This window comes from Grammomys surdaster, unplaced genomic scaffold (assembly GCF_004785775.1).
Source record: "Grammomys surdaster isolate TR1022 unplaced genomic scaffold, NIH_TR_1.0 125368, whole genome shotgun sequence".
In the NCBI taxonomy this organism is placed as follows: Eukaryota; Metazoa; Chordata; class Mammalia; order Rodentia; family Muridae; genus Grammomys; species Grammomys surdaster.
This window is the reverse complement of record NW_021620240.1, coordinates 25,463-44,234: the sequence shown is the minus strand read 5'-3', so window position 1 is coordinate 44,234 and position 18,772 is coordinate 25,463. Positions and strand designations below refer to the sequence as shown.

Genomic DNA, 18,772 nt, shown 5'->3' with positions numbered 1-18,772 from the left:
TCACCAACTACAGGCTGTGGTTGTGTTTTTTCTCCAGTCTGATGCTCTCCCTGGTAGTCTTATTTTAGTGGCTGCTTGTATTTCTTCATTTTTTTTTAACAAATCCATAACCTAGGTTATTTTTTAAAAAAACAAAAAACAAAAAAAACAGCAAAATACGGACACTAAACAAGTTTCTGTCACCTTCTGTTACAGCTTAGCCCCTATCAAAGATAAGACCAGCTATTATTACTTACCATGTATTAAAATGCACTGACTTACTAATTTAACCCTTGGCAGCTCTAAAAAGTAGGGAGTGTTCTCCCCAGTTCACAGATGACACCGATTGAGAAGTTAAGTATCTTGACTGTGTAAAAAGTGTTAAAATCAAGATTGAGACTGTGATCTGATTCTAAAGACTGGACTCTTTTGAGATTCAACTATTTCCTATACCACTGCCATATCCATATTATGAGTCTATTTATAACAAAACTGTAGAACCAAAGCATTTCGGCATTTTATTTTCCATTTATGCAACTGAGAAACGTAGCATGGTTTAGTTTGGTTTTGCTTGGTGTAAGGGATTGAACCCAGGGACTTCCATGAGAGGTCAAAACCCCTTGGGTTTAGGGAGGGGGGTTTTTCATTTTATAAATCTAAGTAATTTATTATTGTATATGCATGTGCGGTACTTTTGTGTGCACACACCATGGCACGTGTACGTGTGGAGGTTAGAGGACAACTTTGTGGAGTCAGTTCTCTCCTTCCACGTTCCTGTGAGTTTCATCAGGGATAGAACTCGGGTCATCAGGTTCTCAAAGCAGGCACTTCACCCGCTACACCATCTCTCTAGCCCCTCCTTGGGCTTTGAGGCAGTCTTGTATGTAGTTCAGGTTGGTCTCAAATTTGACTGCCTCCTAAGCACCGGAGTAACAGGAGCCAACACAGCCAAGTTCACCATCTATTTCCTTAAGATAGGATCGCACTAAATTGCACAGGCTGGCTTTTACCTCAGTCTGTAGTCCCAGCATGCCTTGAGCTTGCCACCCTCTTACCTCAGTCTCTTAAATAGCTGGGGTTTGATTGCAGGCCTGTGCAATCAAACTTGGTTTATGCATTTATGTTTATGCATAGCGTTTTGCCTACATGTATTTAAGTGATCCACATGGGTACAGTGCCTGTGGAGGCCAGAAGAGGGCGTCAGATCCCCTGGAACAGATTACAGTGTTGACCAGTGTGGGAGTTGACAAGACCTGAACCCCGTTCCTCTGAAAGAACGGCAAGTTCTCTTGACTGCTGAGCTATCTCTCCAGCCCCTACAGTATGATTTCTTAAAAGCGTATCTTCTTATCCCATCCCCCTCTTGCTGGCCTCTTTCCCCATTGGTCTGTGTAGGAGCCCAAGGTTTCAAGGTCAGAGTCCTGGGGAGCCCGAGGTATAATAAAAAAAGAGAGAAGCCCAAATCATGGCTCTCACGAGGTGAGGGGGCAGTGCGGGCTACAGCCCTGGTTAGATAAGAGGCTGATTGCTCCAGTGACCAGGGTCATAGCTTGTCTCTCTTAAGTAGTTCAGCATAAGATTAAAAAAAACAAAACAAAAAAAAAACAAAACAAAAAAAAAACAACTGGTTAGGAAATGGCCAGTACTAGAAGGCTAAGAGAGAGCTTCCAGCAGCGTTGAGGAAAAAGTAGGTGGTAATGGGGGACTCGGATGGTGTGACAGCCGCCCTTCCTCTCCCCAGTTATTTTTGGTCTCAGTGACCTGCAAGTTTCCTGCTAGTGGGGTCAGAAACGGCAGGAAAAAAATTTCTCATTACAGAAACGAATGCCAAGACTCCCAACACGTCACCCATCCTCGTTCTCCGCCTCCCCCTTAATAACAGCAATACTGGGAATTGAACCAGGACCTACTGTTGAACAGGGCCTGTAAACCCCCTTTTAATTATTTTTTTAAAAAATTGAGACAGGGTCTAGCTAAATTGCCCACATTGACCATGAGCTTGGCTCCGGAGCAGCTAGAATCACAGTCTGCGCTTTCCTGTCTTCCCTCTTCCTCGGCCGCCCTCGACTCCGCGGTCTAGAATTTCCAGGGCTTTTCTAGTCGCCCCAGGTGCTCTATCAGTTTGACTCTTACCTCATAACCTATCCCTTCGTACTCACGCTGCCTGGCAATTCTTGGATCCCTCACTAAGCAAGTGAGTTTCTGACTGGCCAGGACCAGTTTATCCACAATCAGCCCTTTGATGTAAGTCTGGATATGTGATTAACCCAGCACCCGCAGAACCCTCGCGGTAGGTCCCTTGTCACGTGGGACCGATCTACCTCATGCCCCTCCCTACGCATGCGCCCCTCTCTCACTGCAGGTACTGAACAAAGCTGTAAGCCCCGCCCAGCCCCTCCGGATCCACCCCCTGCTCTAGAGACCTGCATCCTAATTGGCGAGCCAAGTGTTGGATGTTGTCCCACTTAGGCAGGTGTTGAATCCTCAAAGATAACATAATTCACAACCAGACTACCTCTCGTTAGGGTTGTGGCCCGAACCTGGTTTTGTTTTCTGTTCTCTAAAGAAATTATCTGGCTGGAGTCTGGGTCTCAGCTGCGGGCTGACCCCGCTCTGTGTCGGTGGCAGGTCCGGGTTCATAGACCTCCCTCCTCTTCGTGAAAGGCGCAGGCGCCACATGCTTTATCAGTAACTTCCTAGCGACCAGCCCCAGCTTAGGGCTAAGCGTCCAGCAGGGTGGGTGGGAGGGCCAAAGTGAGCGGTTTAAAGCTCAGATCAGGCAGGGGCTCTTAGGAGCTGCCCCTTTGTTCCTTCCGGAATGGTGCGCAGGGCTGAGCCCCCTGACGGGGGCTGGGGATGGATGGTGGTGCTCTCAGCGTTCTTCCAGTCGGCGCTCGTGTTTGGGGTGCTCCGTTCCTTCGGTGTCTTCTTCGTGGAATTTGTGGCGGCGTTTGAGGAGCAGGCAGCCAGAGTCTCTTGGATCGCTTCCATAGGGATCGCGGTGCAGCAGTTTGGGAGTGAGTGCTGCGTCCGGGTGCGGTGGCCTGCCACCCTCGGAGAAAAAAGGGACTTTGGGGACCAGAAAGGGGAAAGGGTCGGGAGGATGCTGAGGGGGGATGGCGGAGACCACCTCGCAGAACCCATTCCAATTCCCCAGGCCCAATAGGCAGTGCCTTGAGCACGAAGTTGGGGCCCAGGCCTGTGGTGATGACTGGGGGCATCTTGGCTGCGCTGGGAATGTTGCTTGCTTCATTTGCTACCTCCTTGACCCACCTGTACCTGAGTATTGGGCTGCTGTCAGGTGAGACCCTGGGTAAGGGCAGAAGTCCAAGGCCTGGATCTTAAGCCTCCGGGTTTTCACCTTCGTCCACCTCTTTCCAAAATGGCTTAGGGAGAACCTATGCCCTGAAGGGAATTCTTAAACTGAATGACTAAATCAGAGAATATTCAGAGAACACAAGCCCAAACCCATCCGACTGGAGTATAGAAGGGAGAATTTCCTTAAGATTGTGCTAGGTAGCGACCGAAATAGATATCGTTGCCTACTTAAAAAATAATAAGCTTTCAATGCTTATCGATGCTTACACTCCTGAGCAAAGGAAGGTTAATGCACCAGAAACCATAGAGATGGGGCTCTAATTCCAAAGTTCTGTGTTAGTTACTTGAGGAACACTATCTCTTTTCTTCCCAGATCCCATAAAGCAGCGGTTCTCAACACGTAGGTAGCGATCCCTTTGGAGAGCCGAACGATCCTTTCATGGGGCTCGCATAGCAGATACCCCGACATCAGATATTTACATTACGATTCATAACAGTAGCAAAAAATACAGTTAAGAAGTAGCAATGAAAATAATCTTATGGCTGGGGGAGGGGTCACCACAACATGAGGAACTGTATTGAAGAGTCAAAACATTAGAAAGGTTAGGAACCACTGCCATAAAGTGTGTTAACCCCATTTTGCAGATGAGGTGGTTGAGCCTGGGAGAGTAAGCAGAACACACAAAGTCACACATCTAGAGAGTGTTAAAGTCAGCACTATGAATACCCAGGTCTTTGGGAGTTCAAAGCAGGGCCTAGTCTGTTACAGGGTAGTGTTGGGATTGCTGGGTGGACCTTCAAAGCCCACAGCCTCCTGCCTTGTTTTCCTTTTGACAGGCTCTGGCTGGGCCCTGACCTTCACTCCGACCCTGGCCTGCCTTTCCCGTTACTTCTCTCAGCGTCGATCTCTGGCCATGGGGCTGGCCCTGACGGGAGTGGGCATCTCCTCTTTTGCATTTGCCCCCCTCTTCCAGTGGCTGATTAACACCTATGCTTGGAGGGGGGCCCTCTTGCTAGTGTCTGCCCTCTCCTTACACCTGATGGCCTGTGGTGCTCTCCTCCGCCCACTCTCCCTGACTGAAGACACTGCTGTGGGTGGCCCCGGGGCCCAGATCACCTCCCTCCTCCGTCATGGTCCCTTCCTCCGGTACACTGTTGCCCTCACCCTGATCAACACTGGCTACTTCATTCCCTACGTCCATCTGGTGGCCCATCTGCAGGACCTGGGTTGGGACCCACTGCCTGCTGCCTTCCTACTTTCAGTGGCTGCTATTTCAGACCTTGTGGGGCGTGTGGCATCTGGTTGGTTGGGAGATGCAGTCCCAGGACCCGTGGCAAGACTTCTGATGCTTTGGACCACCCTGACTGGGGTGTCACTAGCTCTGTTCCCTGTTGCTCAGGCCTCTACAACCCTGGTGGCTCTGGCTGTGGCATATGGTTTCACATCAGGAGCCCTGACCCCAGTGGCCTTCTCCGTGCTTCCTGAGCTGGTGGGGACTGGAAGGATTTACTGTGGTCTGGGACTGTTGCAGATGATAGAGAGTATTGGTGGGCTACTGGGGGCTCCTCTATCAGGTAAGAGAAATGGGGTTTCAAACTGGGCCAGGGATGTCATGTTGTATAGTTGGGGGAAGGAACTATTTCCACGATGGTATATGTTAATAGTGCCCTCTAGTATGTAAACAGTGTACAGCCTGCATAGCCAATCATAACAATCCTGAAGTGGGTTCACAGGAGGACAGAACTTGGGTCTAAGAAGGTCTGAGTGGGACAACAACAGTGAAACTGCAGGCTTGGTTTTTAGAAGACCTGGCTTGGCCTAACATGTCAGTGTCTTTTCTTTTCCTTTGCCCCAGTGGCCCTCTGCCCCATTGTCTGAAACATCTGGTTAAAGTTCTCCGTGCTCAGGATGCTAGAACCTTCTGATCTTTAACATCTTCCTCTTAACTATTAACTGAAGGCTTAAAAGGGCCACTGTTGCCAGCACAAAACACACAGATATGCTTGACTTAATATGGCTCACCAACACCTACAGACTGATTTGGAAATCCTTTCTGCAGGGAGGGTGGCAGCCAAAATGACCTTTTGAGGCTGTTTAAGAAACTCTAGTCTCGCAGGGCAGTGGTGGCGCACACCTTTAATCCCAGCACTTGGGAGGCAGAGGCAGGCGGATTTCTGAGTTCGAGGCCAGCCTGGTCTACAGAGTGAGTTCCAGGACAGCCATGGCTACACAGAGAAACCCTGTCTCGAAAAACCAAAAAAAAAAAAAAAAAAAAAAAAGAAAGAAAGAAAAGAAAAAAGAAACTCTAGTCTCCTATTCATCCAGTCCTACTTCGGGAGTTCCATCTCTTCCAACACAGTGGATTTTCCTTTGCCCACAAATGAGTTTAGGCAATTAGCCCCAGTGTGCAGATCACCCATGTATGTTTCTTTTTCTCTCTTGGACCCAGGCTACCTCCGGGATATGACAGGCAACTACACGGCTTCTTTTGTGGTGGCCGGGGCCTTCCTACTCGCAGGAAGTGGAGTTCTTATCACCCTGCCGAATTTCTTCTCCTGCATCTCAGTTTCTACCTCCAGACCCCAGGACCTTGTGATAGAGGCACCAAATACCAAAATTCCCCTGCCCAAGGAGGAGGGCCTGGGAGAGGACTAAACTCCACCGAGAACAGTTGCCATGGAAACTAGAGCTTGACAGTGCCAGGTCATTGGCCTCATCAAGGCATCCACAGAAGCACAGTGCCTTAGGATTCTTGATCCATCTCCTCTAGAGCAGGCCCAGGGTCCCTACAATTTATGTGCCAACCATTTGATTTTGTTGAGGACTCACCTATCACCTTCTTTGCTCTCCCGAGCTTTTCAGAAGGCTCCAGGAGATCTCACTCCACTGAGTTCTGAATCAAATCTGAAAGTCAAAGGCCAAGAGTCTTCTCATGTTTTTATATGTGATATCTGGTGTCACTTGTTTATAAAACAAATAAGGAAACTGGACAATAATTGTAACTTCAAAAAGAGCTGGGGACCAGGTGTTTGGGGCAGCTAATAAGGCCATGACTGAGTAAAGGAGTGGAGATGTCCATGAACTCTGGTGACCCAGAGCTCTTCCCTCCCGTCCACTTATCTCCCCCTTCTCCGATATTCCTGTGACACGGGGTGGGGGGGGATTTTTAAGAGAAAGGCACATGTATGGAGGAAGGTGGCTTGTGAGCAGAAACTGGAACTTATAAAGCTAATTCGTCAAACTGATAAACTGGTAAACCTAAGAGCCTTGTACTTTTGAGACAGAGCCTCACCGTGTAGCCCAGGCTGCTCTTGAACTTGAGAACTGGCCTCCTCCCAAGCACTAGGGTCACAGGTGCACACAACCATACCCAGATGGAGTTTTGTCCCTCCTAGGCCAACAAAGGCAGATCAAAATGCAAGAAAACAGGAGGTTTGGGAGCTAGAAAGAAAGCTCAGCCGTTAAGAGCACTTCCTGCTCTTCCAGTGTGCCAGAGTACCCACACTAAGTGGTTCACAACCACCTGTAATCCAGAGGATCCGATATCCTCTTCTGGTATCCATGGGCACCCACATACACGGTATACATTCACACACATAGAAGGAATAAAAATCTTTTTAAAGGTAGGTCTGAAGAGAAAGCTCAGTAGCTAAGAGCACTTGCTGTTCTTCCTGCTGATCTGTTTGGATCCTGGTGCCTACACCCAGCAGTTCAAGACAGCCAGTAAGCCCAGCCCCAAGAGATCTGTCCTCCACAAACACACAAAAATAAGAGTAACTTTTAGAAGTTAAAGTATGAGGTTTAGGTATGCCCTTAACAAACTGGAACTGACTAGCTGACAGTTTTTCAAAGATCCTCTTAAGGCAAGGATTTGAATAAATAAAAACTGGACAGACATCATTCCTCACCGCCAGGGTTGCTGGGATCCTGTTGGTTTTTTGAGATATCTTAAGTAGAGATTCTTGGGGTCCTGGATTGGCTAATGGAGCTCTCAAGAGGAAAAGATAAAAATTCTTTATTAGGGAAGGGGTCAACCAAGAAAATGATCAACAAGTGGTATCCCGGATGGAGCCAGCGCCCCCTGCGGAGAGCAGGGAGACTTGTGGAACTGGGAGCAGCTCCCCCCTCTCAGGTGGAGGGGTAGCTGGCGGTGAGGCTGAACGGCAGGAGGGGAGGGCTCTGGGCAGCCCCATGTAGATGAAGCTGCCAGAGAGGATGAAAGAGCTGCACACCAGGAAAGAGGCACTGAAGTCTCCTGTCTTATCCCTTAGGAAGCCTGAGGAGAGGGCAAAGAAATTTAGAAGCCTGGCATCCCAGGGACAGAAGAAGACAGTCTTGAGCAAATTTGCGGCTCAGCCCTTACCTGACAGAGGAGGGCCCAGGAGTCCCCCGAGGCTCATCAGCATCATCACCAGCCCTGTGGCCTGCACCACACCTCCAATGCCCACCAGCCCCGGGAGCACACCGAAAACCAGTGGGGCATAACTTCCGGCGCTCAGGCCATAGGCCCCAGCAGCGGCTAGCAGAGGAGCTCCCCAACCCTCCTCCGTCCCCACAGTGGGCACCAGTCCCACTGCCAGTACCCCTAATCCAGTCAGAGACCCAAACACCACCAGAAGCCGCGGAAGGGGCACCCAGCCCTGGTCTGCCAGCCATCCGCTGACCAATCGGGCACAGGCATCTCCCACTGCAGCGACAGCCACCACCAAGGCTGCCCCGTAGCCACCCATGCCCTGATCTAAAGCGTGCGGACCCAAATGCACGTAGGGGACGAAGTATCCTCCTCCAATCAAGGCAGTGCCCAAAGCAAAGACTGAAAAGGCCCGGCGCTTGAACAGACCTAGGCCGAGGGCAGCTAGGGGGGTGCGAGGTGGGGCCAGCGGGTCACCAGAGAGCGCTAAAGGTCGTAGCAAGGCGCCACAGGGTGTGAGGTGAAGGGTGACAGCGCCCAGGAGGAGCAAGGCACCCCGCCAGCCGAAAGTATCAAGGAGGAACTGCAAGGCAGGTGCCAGGAGCAGCGAGGATGCCCCATTACCAGTGAGCGCCAACCCTACCGCCAAGACCCGACGGCGGGAGAAGTACCGAGAGAGGGTACCCAGGGCTGGGGCGAACACCAGGGCCCAGCCAGAGCCTGCAAATGGACAGGATGAGGGTACAGTTATGGCTTCGCTAGTATTCCTTAGCTCCGCTTTTCCTCTGCATGCGGACACACACACATACACACCCCGCCTTGTACAGTCTCCTACCCTGTCCCCATTATCACCCCTTAAGCATCCGGGCACCCCCATTCTTCTTACCAGCGAGAAGGCCCAGGCCGAGGTAGAGGTGCAGGAGGCTTCGGGCGAAAGCCGAGAAGACCAAGCCAAGCGAGGTTAGGACTCCCCCAACCATCACCACGGGGCGTGCCCCCCAGCGAGTGCTCAGGGCGCTGCCCACTGGGCCTAGAAGGGGGCGGAGTCAACGAAGACATGCCCCGGGACCCCCAAACTATCCGCAACATTTCTCATTGGCTGTTTTGCCTGGCCTGGTAACTCCTCCCTGTTACCTCAAGACCCACTCTTCTAGAACTTGGTTCCACCAGTATCAGGTTGTCCGATAATCAAGTCTGCTGTCTCCCATCACTACATCCACGGCCTCTCCACCCGGTACCCGCCTCCCACCTCGGGGAGCCCCCCCTCACTGGCTGCCTGCTGCACGGCCAAGGCCAGGGCGCTGACCCACGCAGTGTCCTGGGCGCTTCGTTCAAAGTGCTCCGCGAGGTCGGGAAGGGCAAGGCCCAGGGAGCGTAAGAGCCCGTAGGAGAGCCCGTTCACGGCGAATGCTGCGGCCGCCACCACCCAGCCCCAGCCCCCGTCCGGGGGTCCGGCCGGCTTGGGGGTCATCGCCGTCTGCTGGGGTGGGGAAACACCTGTGAATGAAGTCTCCACGCCTGGGCCTCCGCTAGGGAGCTGACGTCCCTGAGATCCAGCCTCGGGCTGCTCGCCCAGGGTGGGCACGTCGCCCGGAGCATGGGCGCGGGAACCAGGCCTAGGGATAGAAGTCCTGGGTGCGCTTGAAGTCCTGGGATGGGGGGCAGTAGGATCCCCCAGGCCAGGGGCTCATCCTTCCCAAACCCTCTTTCTCTTACCCGACCTCTCCCGGCGTTGGGGGGAGGGAAAGGGCGAAGGTGGGCTCGGCCGGATTTTCTCCGCGCTTTCCGGCAAGCAGGGTTCTACGGAGCAGCTTGCCAGTGCAGAGATGGAGCCCAACTTGGACCGCGCTCTCCGGTAAACAGAGATCACCACAGGGGCCCGAGCCACCTGGGACACGGGGTGGGGGTGGGGGTTAGTACCGAGGGCGGGGGAAAGAGAGACAGCCAATCCACCCAGGCCTGGCCGAGGCCTGACGCCGAGTCCCACGAGGATTGAATTATCCACACACAACCCCCAGCCCTGCATAGGGAATCGCGAGGAATGAGTTTGTCTGGTGGCCGCGCCCCGCCTCTCCCCGCGCCTCTCGGCGCCGCGGGGCTCACACCCACGCACCTGCCGACCGCTGCGCACGCAAGAAGAGCCGGGTTGCAAGCCTTGCCCGGCCGGCTGCCCACGCATGAAAATAGCGGTGGTCTCCAAAACCTAAATGAGTTCTTGGATTCTCAGAATTGTTGCTGAGGATCCTGTAAAGCTCCGACATCAAATCACTGGCCTCCAATGGACAATACCAGGGTGCCCTCCCTGGGAAGAAAGGCAACGTCTCAGTACCAAGACTTGTGATGTTCCAGGCAGTCTTTACATACTTTGTCATTTCATCTTTACAATATCCCTATGAAGACGACACTATCTCCATTTTAACAAATGGAATAGCTGATCCTTAAAGAAGTTAAGTGTTCTACTCCAAACTGTTCAGCTTCCAATAAATAAATAAATAAATAAATAAATAAATAAATAAATAAATAGGTGGAAATGTTTGAATTTAGGTTTATCCTATCGTGGGAGGATACAGGGAGAACAGACCTAGGCGTGACACAGAAACTGGTACAGTTGAGGGAAATAGCCTGGAGACAGATTGATGTGAACTGTCGTGGAAAGGCAGAATCCATGCAGAGCCACAGTGCGTAGGATTCTAAACCCAGGGTGGCTGGGAAGAGCTGAGTTCTTTGCCACCAGACTCGATAAAGGCTTAGGCTAGATATTTTTTTTAAGCAAAGCAAGAATTCAGAGAAATAAACGCAGGTGTTTTTCTTGAAGAGTTTACCGAGCGTTCTTCTTTGGTAGTCGCTATTGCTTCACTTCAGCCATTTGACTCATTTGGTTTAATCATTAAACAATGTCAGTGAAATCTCAGCGATTTGCAGGTTGGCGTTTATATCAACCTGTAGCCACAGGATGGCAGTGTTTCCTAATTGATGAGAAAGTATCGCCCTAGAAAGGGAAGAAGAAGCATAGCTCGGAAGTCATGTAGACAGACTTTCAGCAGCACAGGCTACCTTCCCATGACACTCTCCCACCCCCAGGGAATCAGCTTCCTCCCTTCTCCGCAAGTCCACTTACAGAGACTGATACACAGACTGGTACCGGCAAGTCCCTTTTTTCAGTTCTAGGTTTTAGCATAAACGCTGTTTCTGCTGAAATGTCCTAGAATAGAAGACCATGAAGGTTTGAGGTCCTGCCACATACACCTTAGGAAAGTGGCCTCACTGGGTTCATCAGCCAGGAGCTGCCTGTGAAAGTCACTGGAGTGGTGGTGCCTGCAGGTACTCAGCCACCAGGGAGGCAAGGAACAACTGGTTGGTTTCTTGAGAAGGCCAGTAAGGAAGGACTCTGCTCTCTGTAAGTGGAACCCAGCCAGCCGAAAGGAATGGCTGTCTCCGTGGTGAAATAGAAATACAGCCAGAGAGAAGACTATTTCTGGGTTGTACCAAATAATGCTGTGTACTTTGGCAGAATGCAAAATCTAGAGCCTAGAGTGATTGGTTGTGAAAGGGCATGTTCCTCTTCTTCCTCATGCTCTTAGCCAGAGTTGACGTGTGTTTTTCATGGAGGTAATGAATATTGGAAAAATAGACCCCCAACAAGACTTACCGAGCTTGACTTTTGCTTAGCTATCTGAGTGCAAACAAGTGTCTGTTTCCTTGTTTTTTTTAAAATGGTTATAATAATAGTTACCTGATAGGATTGTTGTAAGGATTAACTTCGTCATGGTTTATGCATGTGTAAGTAAGAGACTTAGAACAGCGTCTGAATAGGATGTGTGATTGCCCCCACAGTCACCACTGTAGCTCAGGGCAGCTCAACTTGACTCTCCAGCATTGTTCCCTTTGCCAGGTGGCCACTTCAGACTCGAAACTGCTGTAGTAAACTCAAGGCCAAGAAACCACAGCAATCCTGTGAGGTTTTGTAGAATCACATGGGTTATAAAGTATGAATGTTTTTTTTTTTTTTTTTTTTTTTTTTTTTTTTTAAAGATTTATTTATTTATTATATATGAATACACTGTAGCTGTCTTCAGACACACCAGAAGAGGGCATCAGATCTCATTACAGATGGTTGTGAGCCACCATGTGGTTGCTGGGATTTGAACTCAGGACCTCTGGAAGTGCAGTCAGTGCTCTTAACCACTGAGCCATCTCTCCAGCCCCAAGTATGAATGTTTTTAAGAAAACATTTAAGTGTTTTCTTTTAAGTGGAAAATGTGACTCCTTTTCTCTTTGGGGTGTGGGAAGGATGGGGCTCATGAAACCCAGGCTGACCCCAAGTTCACTGTGTAGCTAAGGATGACTTTGATCCTAAGTTATCTCCCAGGTGCTGGGATTAAAGGTAATTCCCTTGCATCAGTATGTAATCCACATCTGGCCTTTTCTTCTTCCAAGCTAATTGTACAACCATGTGTATTGTCAGAAGTTCTATCTACTGTGAAGATTTCCCTTCACCTGTGCCCTTTAAGGTTCCCTAGTCCCAGACAGAGACTGGAATGCTGCAGCTGTCCACTTTCAGGTGGCACCTTCACAGCATGTAGAACATCTGTAAACAAGGGTCTAGTCTTCCTCAGTCAGCAAACCATAAGGCACACTCCATGAAGCTGTAGGTGTGTGTTCGTGTGTGCTGGGGACAGAAAGCATTGTAGAAGAAGTAGGAACCAGAGGCATTTGAGCAACTTCTTCATGTCACTCGCTTGTGCCTTCAGGACCTGCTCGGGCCCAAACACATTCATACCATTTCTATTCAACAGTGGATTGCAGCTGTGTATGTCCAGCTTTATCTTGGTGGATCCCAGCTCGTGACGGGCAGTTCATGTCCCATGGTAGCCTGGTTAATCCATCATCAAATGTCAAATGTTTAGTTTCCACTAAGGCCCAGTAGCAAGCCAATGGCTGTCTGAAGATGATGACAAGCCACGCCTCCACTGTGATTCACCTACAGGAGTCTGACAGAGAGCATCTCTATCTGCCACCGACACCTCAAGTACCATCAGGTCTGCTGCATTTCATGGTCCAAGTGGTAGGGCAGCCTGGACCCGCTGAAGAGCCTTTTCCTGTTCCAGGCTCCACACAAAACTAGCAGCTTTCTGAGTTACTCAGTATACGGGCTGGTGAAACACACCCAAATGAGGAATATGCTGTCTCCAGGGTCCAAATAGACCCACTGAACATTGTGCTTCTTTCTTGGTAGTAGGAGGGGCCAAATACAAAGCCTTATCCTTCACCTTAGAAGGAATATCTCTGCATGCCCCACACTACTGGACTACTGAAAATTTCACCGAGGTAGAAGACCCTTGACTTTTGGTTGGATTTATTTCCCATCCTCTGATTTGCATATGCATTACCAATGAGTTCGAGTGGTTGTTACTTCCTGCTAACTTTGTTCAATTAGCACAATGTTGTCAATGGAGTGGACTGCTGTGATATTTTATGGAAGAAAAAAAAAGTGATCAAGCTCACTTCAAATTAAGTTATGATACAAGGGTGGAGAATCAATTTACCTTTGAGGTGTAATGGTAAAGGTGTATTACTGGACTTGTTAGGTGAAAGCAACTTGTTTCTGGTGGTCCTTGTGTACATATGCTAAGAAGAAAGCAACTCCTAGGCCAATGGCTGCATACCAGGTTCCAGGAGATGTGTTGATATGCTCAGATAAGAGCACCACATCTGACAGCAATTATAATTGGAATCACTATTTGATGAGGTTTGTGACATTCAACTGTCATTCTTCTTGACCCGTCTGTCTTCTGCACAAAATAGAAAAGGGATATTAATAGAGGGATCACAGGTTCAAGGCCAGCCTGAGCTATATAAATAGTTCCAGGTCAGCAGTACTATTGTGGAACTATGTCCTTCAGGACATAAACATGGACATTGCCATCTTGACACCAAAGTAGCTGTGGCTACCTGTGTGAAATGTACACTAACATTTCCTTATGGAAGTTGGTGGGTAGCATCACAAAGTTCCTGTGGAGACACATGGGGAAATCACCTGGAGAAACTCAGGTGGTCTATGTGGTACTCAAAGGCCTCATGACTTCCTGAGAATATGCAAGTGTTGAGTAATTGCTGTAGAGAAAGACTCTTCTTTACCGGTCTAGATGTCAGTAAGTCACCCTGTCATCCCTTCAGGGATGTGCCACTGGATTTGGTTTGGTTTCACAGGGATGAGGATGAAGCCCAAAGTTTTCTTAGATTCTTCCTCAGCCATGCTTCTGTAAGTAATCCCAACTAAACTCATTGACTCACCGAGCTAGATTTCAGTGGCACTTTTTTTTGGAGGAGGGAGGTTGACAGCAGGGTCTTACCATGTAACTCTGGGTAGCTCTGGCTAGCCTGAACTTGCTACATGGCAGACCAAGCTGACTCTAAACTCTCAGAGCTCTGCCTGAGGATGAAACTGTGGATAAGGTACTGGGTTAGAGGTGTTCACCGCCATGCCTAGTTGAAGGCATTTCTTTCGACCATCTTCAGTGCTCTAGCCGGAGTGAGCAGACTCTTCTTTTTAAAACATCTGTCCAAGAAAATTATGCACCAGGTGGCACCCAGACAACCACACAGTGGGACCCAGCTGCTTTGGGAGAAGCAGCTGCCTTGTCTCCCACTATGGGTGGGTGATAGGATATGCGTGAGATAAACTGAAGGTGGAGTATCTTCAGAGGCAATCCTGACGTAAGCATTCTTCCCTGCACAGTATGTCATGGTATCTTTCTTGCTGTAGTAGCAGTTGAATTGTTGCTGTCATGCATCCGAGGCTGTGTCATCCCAAGGTAGAATATCTGTGGAAGGGATCCCAGTATGACCACCCACCTCCATGTGGTACAGAATAACACACCTCCTTGGCGAAAGGAGTCTGCCCCATAAGAATGAGAATCATTTCCCAACCCAACCAAATGGCTGACAGAGTGGAGAACATACGACAGTCCCCTGAAGCCACATGTCTGGGACAAGGTCATCAGAAAGCTTCGGTAGACGTTGTGTGACCTTTGCTATGATAATAAGGCTCGAGGGTCCTGAAAGATGGCTCAGTGAGTAAAGACACATGTCATGACCCGTGACGACTTGAGATTGGTTTTCTACACCCACATGGTAGAAGGAGAGAATCGACTCCCACAGCTCTCTTCTGACACATGTACACACATTTGCACACACAAGACATATAACTGTGGCTCAACTGTCTCCCTGGCGGGGGAGGGGAAAACTTGCTTATATAAGGGAGGAATTGGAACATGAAAAAGACGTTTGGTTTCTATCTTTTTTGATAGCCTCTTAATTGACAGGAAATGTGGGGGAGGAGAAGGTATCAACTTGCTGTTTCCTAGGGTGGGGCATATAAGGCATATAAGAGAAGGATCCAAATTAAACCTGTGTTAAATAGCCTCTCCTGAGGTCCAAAAACTTGGAACCCATGAGACAGTGAATCTGACAGTGGGGGTGGGGGGAGAGAGGGGGCATAAAACTTTAATAATGATCCAGTGCAGAAAACCACGATAATCAAAGACCCACTTCCATGTTTCTGGAAAAGACTTAATATGGGACATGGAGGTGGATGGAGTCAGTCTGAGTGCTGTGGAATGGACGAGACTAAGTAATACAGCTAATCCTTCATCCCTGACTCAAAGCTGTGTCTCTGACACAATAAGAGAGACGTCAGTCCTGTTGAGGACATTTGGTTGTTACTGGCTGAGGTCCCTGTGAGTATCAGGGTCTGGAAGATAACAGAGGAAGGAAGCATTACTGAGGGAGTTGGGCATAGGAGAGGCAGTGTTGGTGGCGAAGTTCCCCTGACCTGACAGGTCTGTGTGCACAGGAGAGTGAGAAGAGGTTAACACTGCCAGAACCTCAGATGATGTTGCGAGCTCTATCTGTAGTGGGCGGTTTTCTTTACAAGATAGAAGTGCTGGTGGATCCAAGTGACTGTTGCTGGCATGTAAATCATGTCTGTAAACTGCAAAAACAAACAATACAGAACGCAGATAAAGAAAAAGCAGACGCCGGGCTTTTCCAGGTCACTTGAAAGGAAGTGTGGCAAGATTTTTGTGGAGTTGGAGTCCCTGGTGGGGAAGCTGTCAGGAAGCCAAAGCCAGTGCTTGTGAGCCTCCTGGGGGATAAAAGAGTAAATGACAGAACTGTAAATGTGAGACAGAAGATGTTGTTCCCAGGAGTGGGTGATCACCTCACCACAGCATGCTGCATACTGTTCTTCTCCAAGGATGGAGGCTGCTCATCAAGCCCTGGGCCCTCTGGCAGGTAGACGTGACCAATAGAAAGGCAGCATCCAATGTAGAACCCATGAAACCCAGGCAGCCAGAACCTTTGTAGCAAGCAGTAGTACGTACATACCCTAACCCTGCTCCTGGTTGCCAAACAGAACAGTGTGAGCCAGACTCACTGAGCCCTTCTGGTGTGAGGAGATGCAGGGAGATACTGCACCAACTCCCAAGGTGAGGAAATGGAATGACTATGGAGAATGAGCATGGGATATAGAAACTTAAACAGGCCCGTGCCTCTCATCCGTGATACCAGAGCCAGAATTGACTTCTAGAGGAAACAGCGGATGCAAGATGACAGAATAGTTTCATGCTGTCTTGGACTTCACTGATATTATTTTCTAGCATCCCTTAGCTACCGGATCCCAAGATCAATTGGCATTTGCTTGAAATGTTTGGTGGAGATACATCCTGTCCACCGTTTGCAGAGAGGTTTAATTATGTGATGGCAGCCTCAGAATGTTTTACAGGTTTAGAGAGTGTGTGTTTGAGATTGCCACAAGCACGCCTGAAGAAGCAAGGTGGGAAGCAGTCCACACAGGCTGCGAGGGCCAGGAGGGTGCTGGTACTTGGGAGGGTCGTGGTTGCCTAAGGTATAAGTGATGCCCAAGAAGATTGACAAGGATCTTACAACAGCCAATGCCTCTAAGTTAAGACAATGGTTAAGGCATTCCTAGATGCTGTAGGGTTATTGAATGAAAGCCTCAGTGTCAGAAACGGGCCTCCATCTTATGAAATGTTGGCCAGAGATGTCCCGTGGGTCCCTTACACAAGACTGTCTATTGCCACTGTCTTGGATCCATTCCAGTGCAGGGAGCCAAACCCAGGAAACTACCTGCTGTCCTAAGAGAACCTAGGAAGTTACCTGCTGTTCTAGAAAGCCTAGTCAGTGCAAGGTTAAGAAAGAACGTTCATGGGTCTCAGGCCCCAGGAACTTAAAGAACGTCTGGCATTTCCTGGAAGCTGGTTATGACAGTGGGATGGTCTAGGGCAATAAGCATTCAATAGTGGGATAGCCCTAAGCAATGACCCTCACCCAAACTTCCCGGTTTGCTGTGTCTTTATAACCTGCACCCGAAATTAAAGTTTCAGAGCTTGATCAGAACTCCATACAGACTTGCTCTCGTTCCTTGTGTCTCTTCGCCCCCTTCCCTAAGGTCTCGTCGAATATCCACGGGCCAGGGCATCTCTCTCTCTCTCTCTCTCTCTCTCTCTCTCTCGTGTGTGTGTGTGTGTGTGTGTGTGTGTGTGTGTGTGTGTGTGTGTGTGTGTATCTATCGTGTCCATCACTAGCATTAGGAGTAAGGTAAGGATACATGCATGAATAATATATGTCTCTCCTCTCCTAGCCCCCACAATCAAGTCAGAGAAATAGTCACAGAAAAGAAATCTTAGCACAAGAAGGAAGAAAAACACTCTGTAGAGTGGCCCATGGGAAGATCCAGCTCACTTAGCTTGGGCCTGCTTGGAGGCTCCACAGAAGAGGATCCCTTAAGCCAGGCCTTGAAGGATCAGTAGGAGTTTGCCAGATGAATGTGCCTGGTAGGGGGTATTCTAGGCAAAAGGTACTTGTTGAAAGCTTGGTACATTGTTTCTTGTTTGCAGAGCTGTAAAAAGTTACTGTGTAGGGCATTGATGTAGCACAGTCTTGAGGCAGGGTCCTGCCTGAAAGGCCTTGAGACCAAGCAAAAGAATGTGAATGTTTTCCAGAAGACTTTTCTCCTAGTTTCCATGGAAGGAGGTATCACTAAATTGGGCAGCTGGACACTAGAAGGAGAAGTCACGCCACAGTCAAAGAGGTAAGGACAATATAGAGAATAGGCTTTTACACCTGAGAAAGTTCTCAGCATTGTCTTTAACTTCAAAATTCGGTAGGAGTTTTACATTTTACTTTGATGAATAGTTACAGAAAACTAGTGCTTACACATTGTCTCCTCATTTCAGGAAAAAGAAAACACTCCAGGAAGAGGCACACAATTGTTCCAAGCTTTCATTTGCCCTGGCACACTGCCATTAAGGGTGACAAACCCATAGACTGAGCTGAAGGACTCCTCCAGGAAGTCTCCCCAGACCACACCTACACTAAATCTGCTTGTGGCAGTGGTTCTCAACCTTCCTATGGCTGTGACCTGTTAATACAGTTCCTCCTGTTGGGTTGACCCCCCACCATAAAATTATTTTTGTTACTACTTTATAACTGTAATTTTGTTACTGTTACGAATTGTAATGTAAATAACTATGTTTTCCAATGGTTTTAGGTAATCCCTTATGAAAAAATTCATTCATCCCCAAAGGGGTTGAGATCCATATGTTGTGACCTCTGGCCTACTTTATGTGTTTGTTCGCTTGAGGTTGGGTCTTGTTATGTAACTGAGGCTGCTCTGAAATTCACTATGTAATCCAGGCTGGCCTCAAACTCGTGATTCTCCTGCCTCAGCCTCCCATGTGTTGGGATTGTTGGGATCATCAGCAGGACTGGCTTAGTCGGCCTATGTTAGCCTCCTTCGAATTCTCTAGCTTGCCAGGAAATTGTCTGCTTTTCTTTGGCTCCCATTCCCTTACACTACGTTGTTCCTACACCATGAGGCCTTGGAAACTGGATTTTAATCTCTGGGGCTTTCACATCCCAAGATGGTGAAGGTGAATGATGAGTTGCTGAAGGAGACACATACCTGAGACAGACTGTCTGAGTGAGCAGAGTCAGTGCCTGAAGCACCACAGCATGGTGCCTGACATGCTTCCCCATGT

General features: G+C 49.0%; 2 protein-coding genes across 2 annotated transcripts; one reads left to right on the top strand and one right to left on the bottom strand.

Moving 5' to 3' along the window:
• Positions 1 to 2,481: 2,481 nt before the first annotated feature.
• On the top strand, positions 2,482 to 7,198 carry Slc16a13 (solute carrier family 16 member 13). The gene is made up of 4 exons (XM_028785968.1): positions 2,482 to 2,996; positions 3,137 to 3,280; positions 4,135 to 4,872; positions 5,748 to 7,198. Exons 1-4 carry the CDS (start codon positions 2,798 to 2,800, stop codon positions 5,951 to 5,953), a joined length of 1,287 nt encoding a protein of 428 aa, XP_028641801.1. The 5' UTR covers positions 2,482 to 2,797; the 3' UTR covers positions 5,954 to 7,198.
• Positions 7,199 to 7,296: 98 nt separating this feature from the next.
• Slc16a11 (solute carrier family 16 member 11) lies at positions 7,297 to 9,888 on the bottom strand. Its single transcript, XM_028785967.1, is given in 7 exon segments — positions 7,297 to 7,574; positions 7,662 to 8,429; positions 8,596 to 8,739; positions 8,979 to 9,325; positions 9,426 to 9,495; positions 9,498 to 9,597; positions 9,823 to 9,888. Coding segments are annotated over 7 exon segments (1,725 nt in total). The 3' UTR covers positions 7,297 to 7,344.
• Positions 9,889 to 18,772: the final 8,884 nt, after the last annotated feature.

Coding starts and splice junctions, on each gene's coding strand:
- Slc16a13 (XM_028785968.1), top strand. CDS start 2,798: ATGGTGCGCAGGGCTGAGCCCCCTGACGGGGGCTGGGGATGGATGGTG. Junction 2,997..3,136: donor CGCGGTGCAGCAGTTTGGGA/GTGAGTGCTGCG, acceptor CCAATTCCCCAG/GCCCAATAGGCAGTGCCTTG. Junction 4,873..5,747: donor ACTGGGGGCTCCTCTATCAG/GTAAGAGAAATG, acceptor TCTTGGACCCAG/GCTACCTCCGGGATATGACA.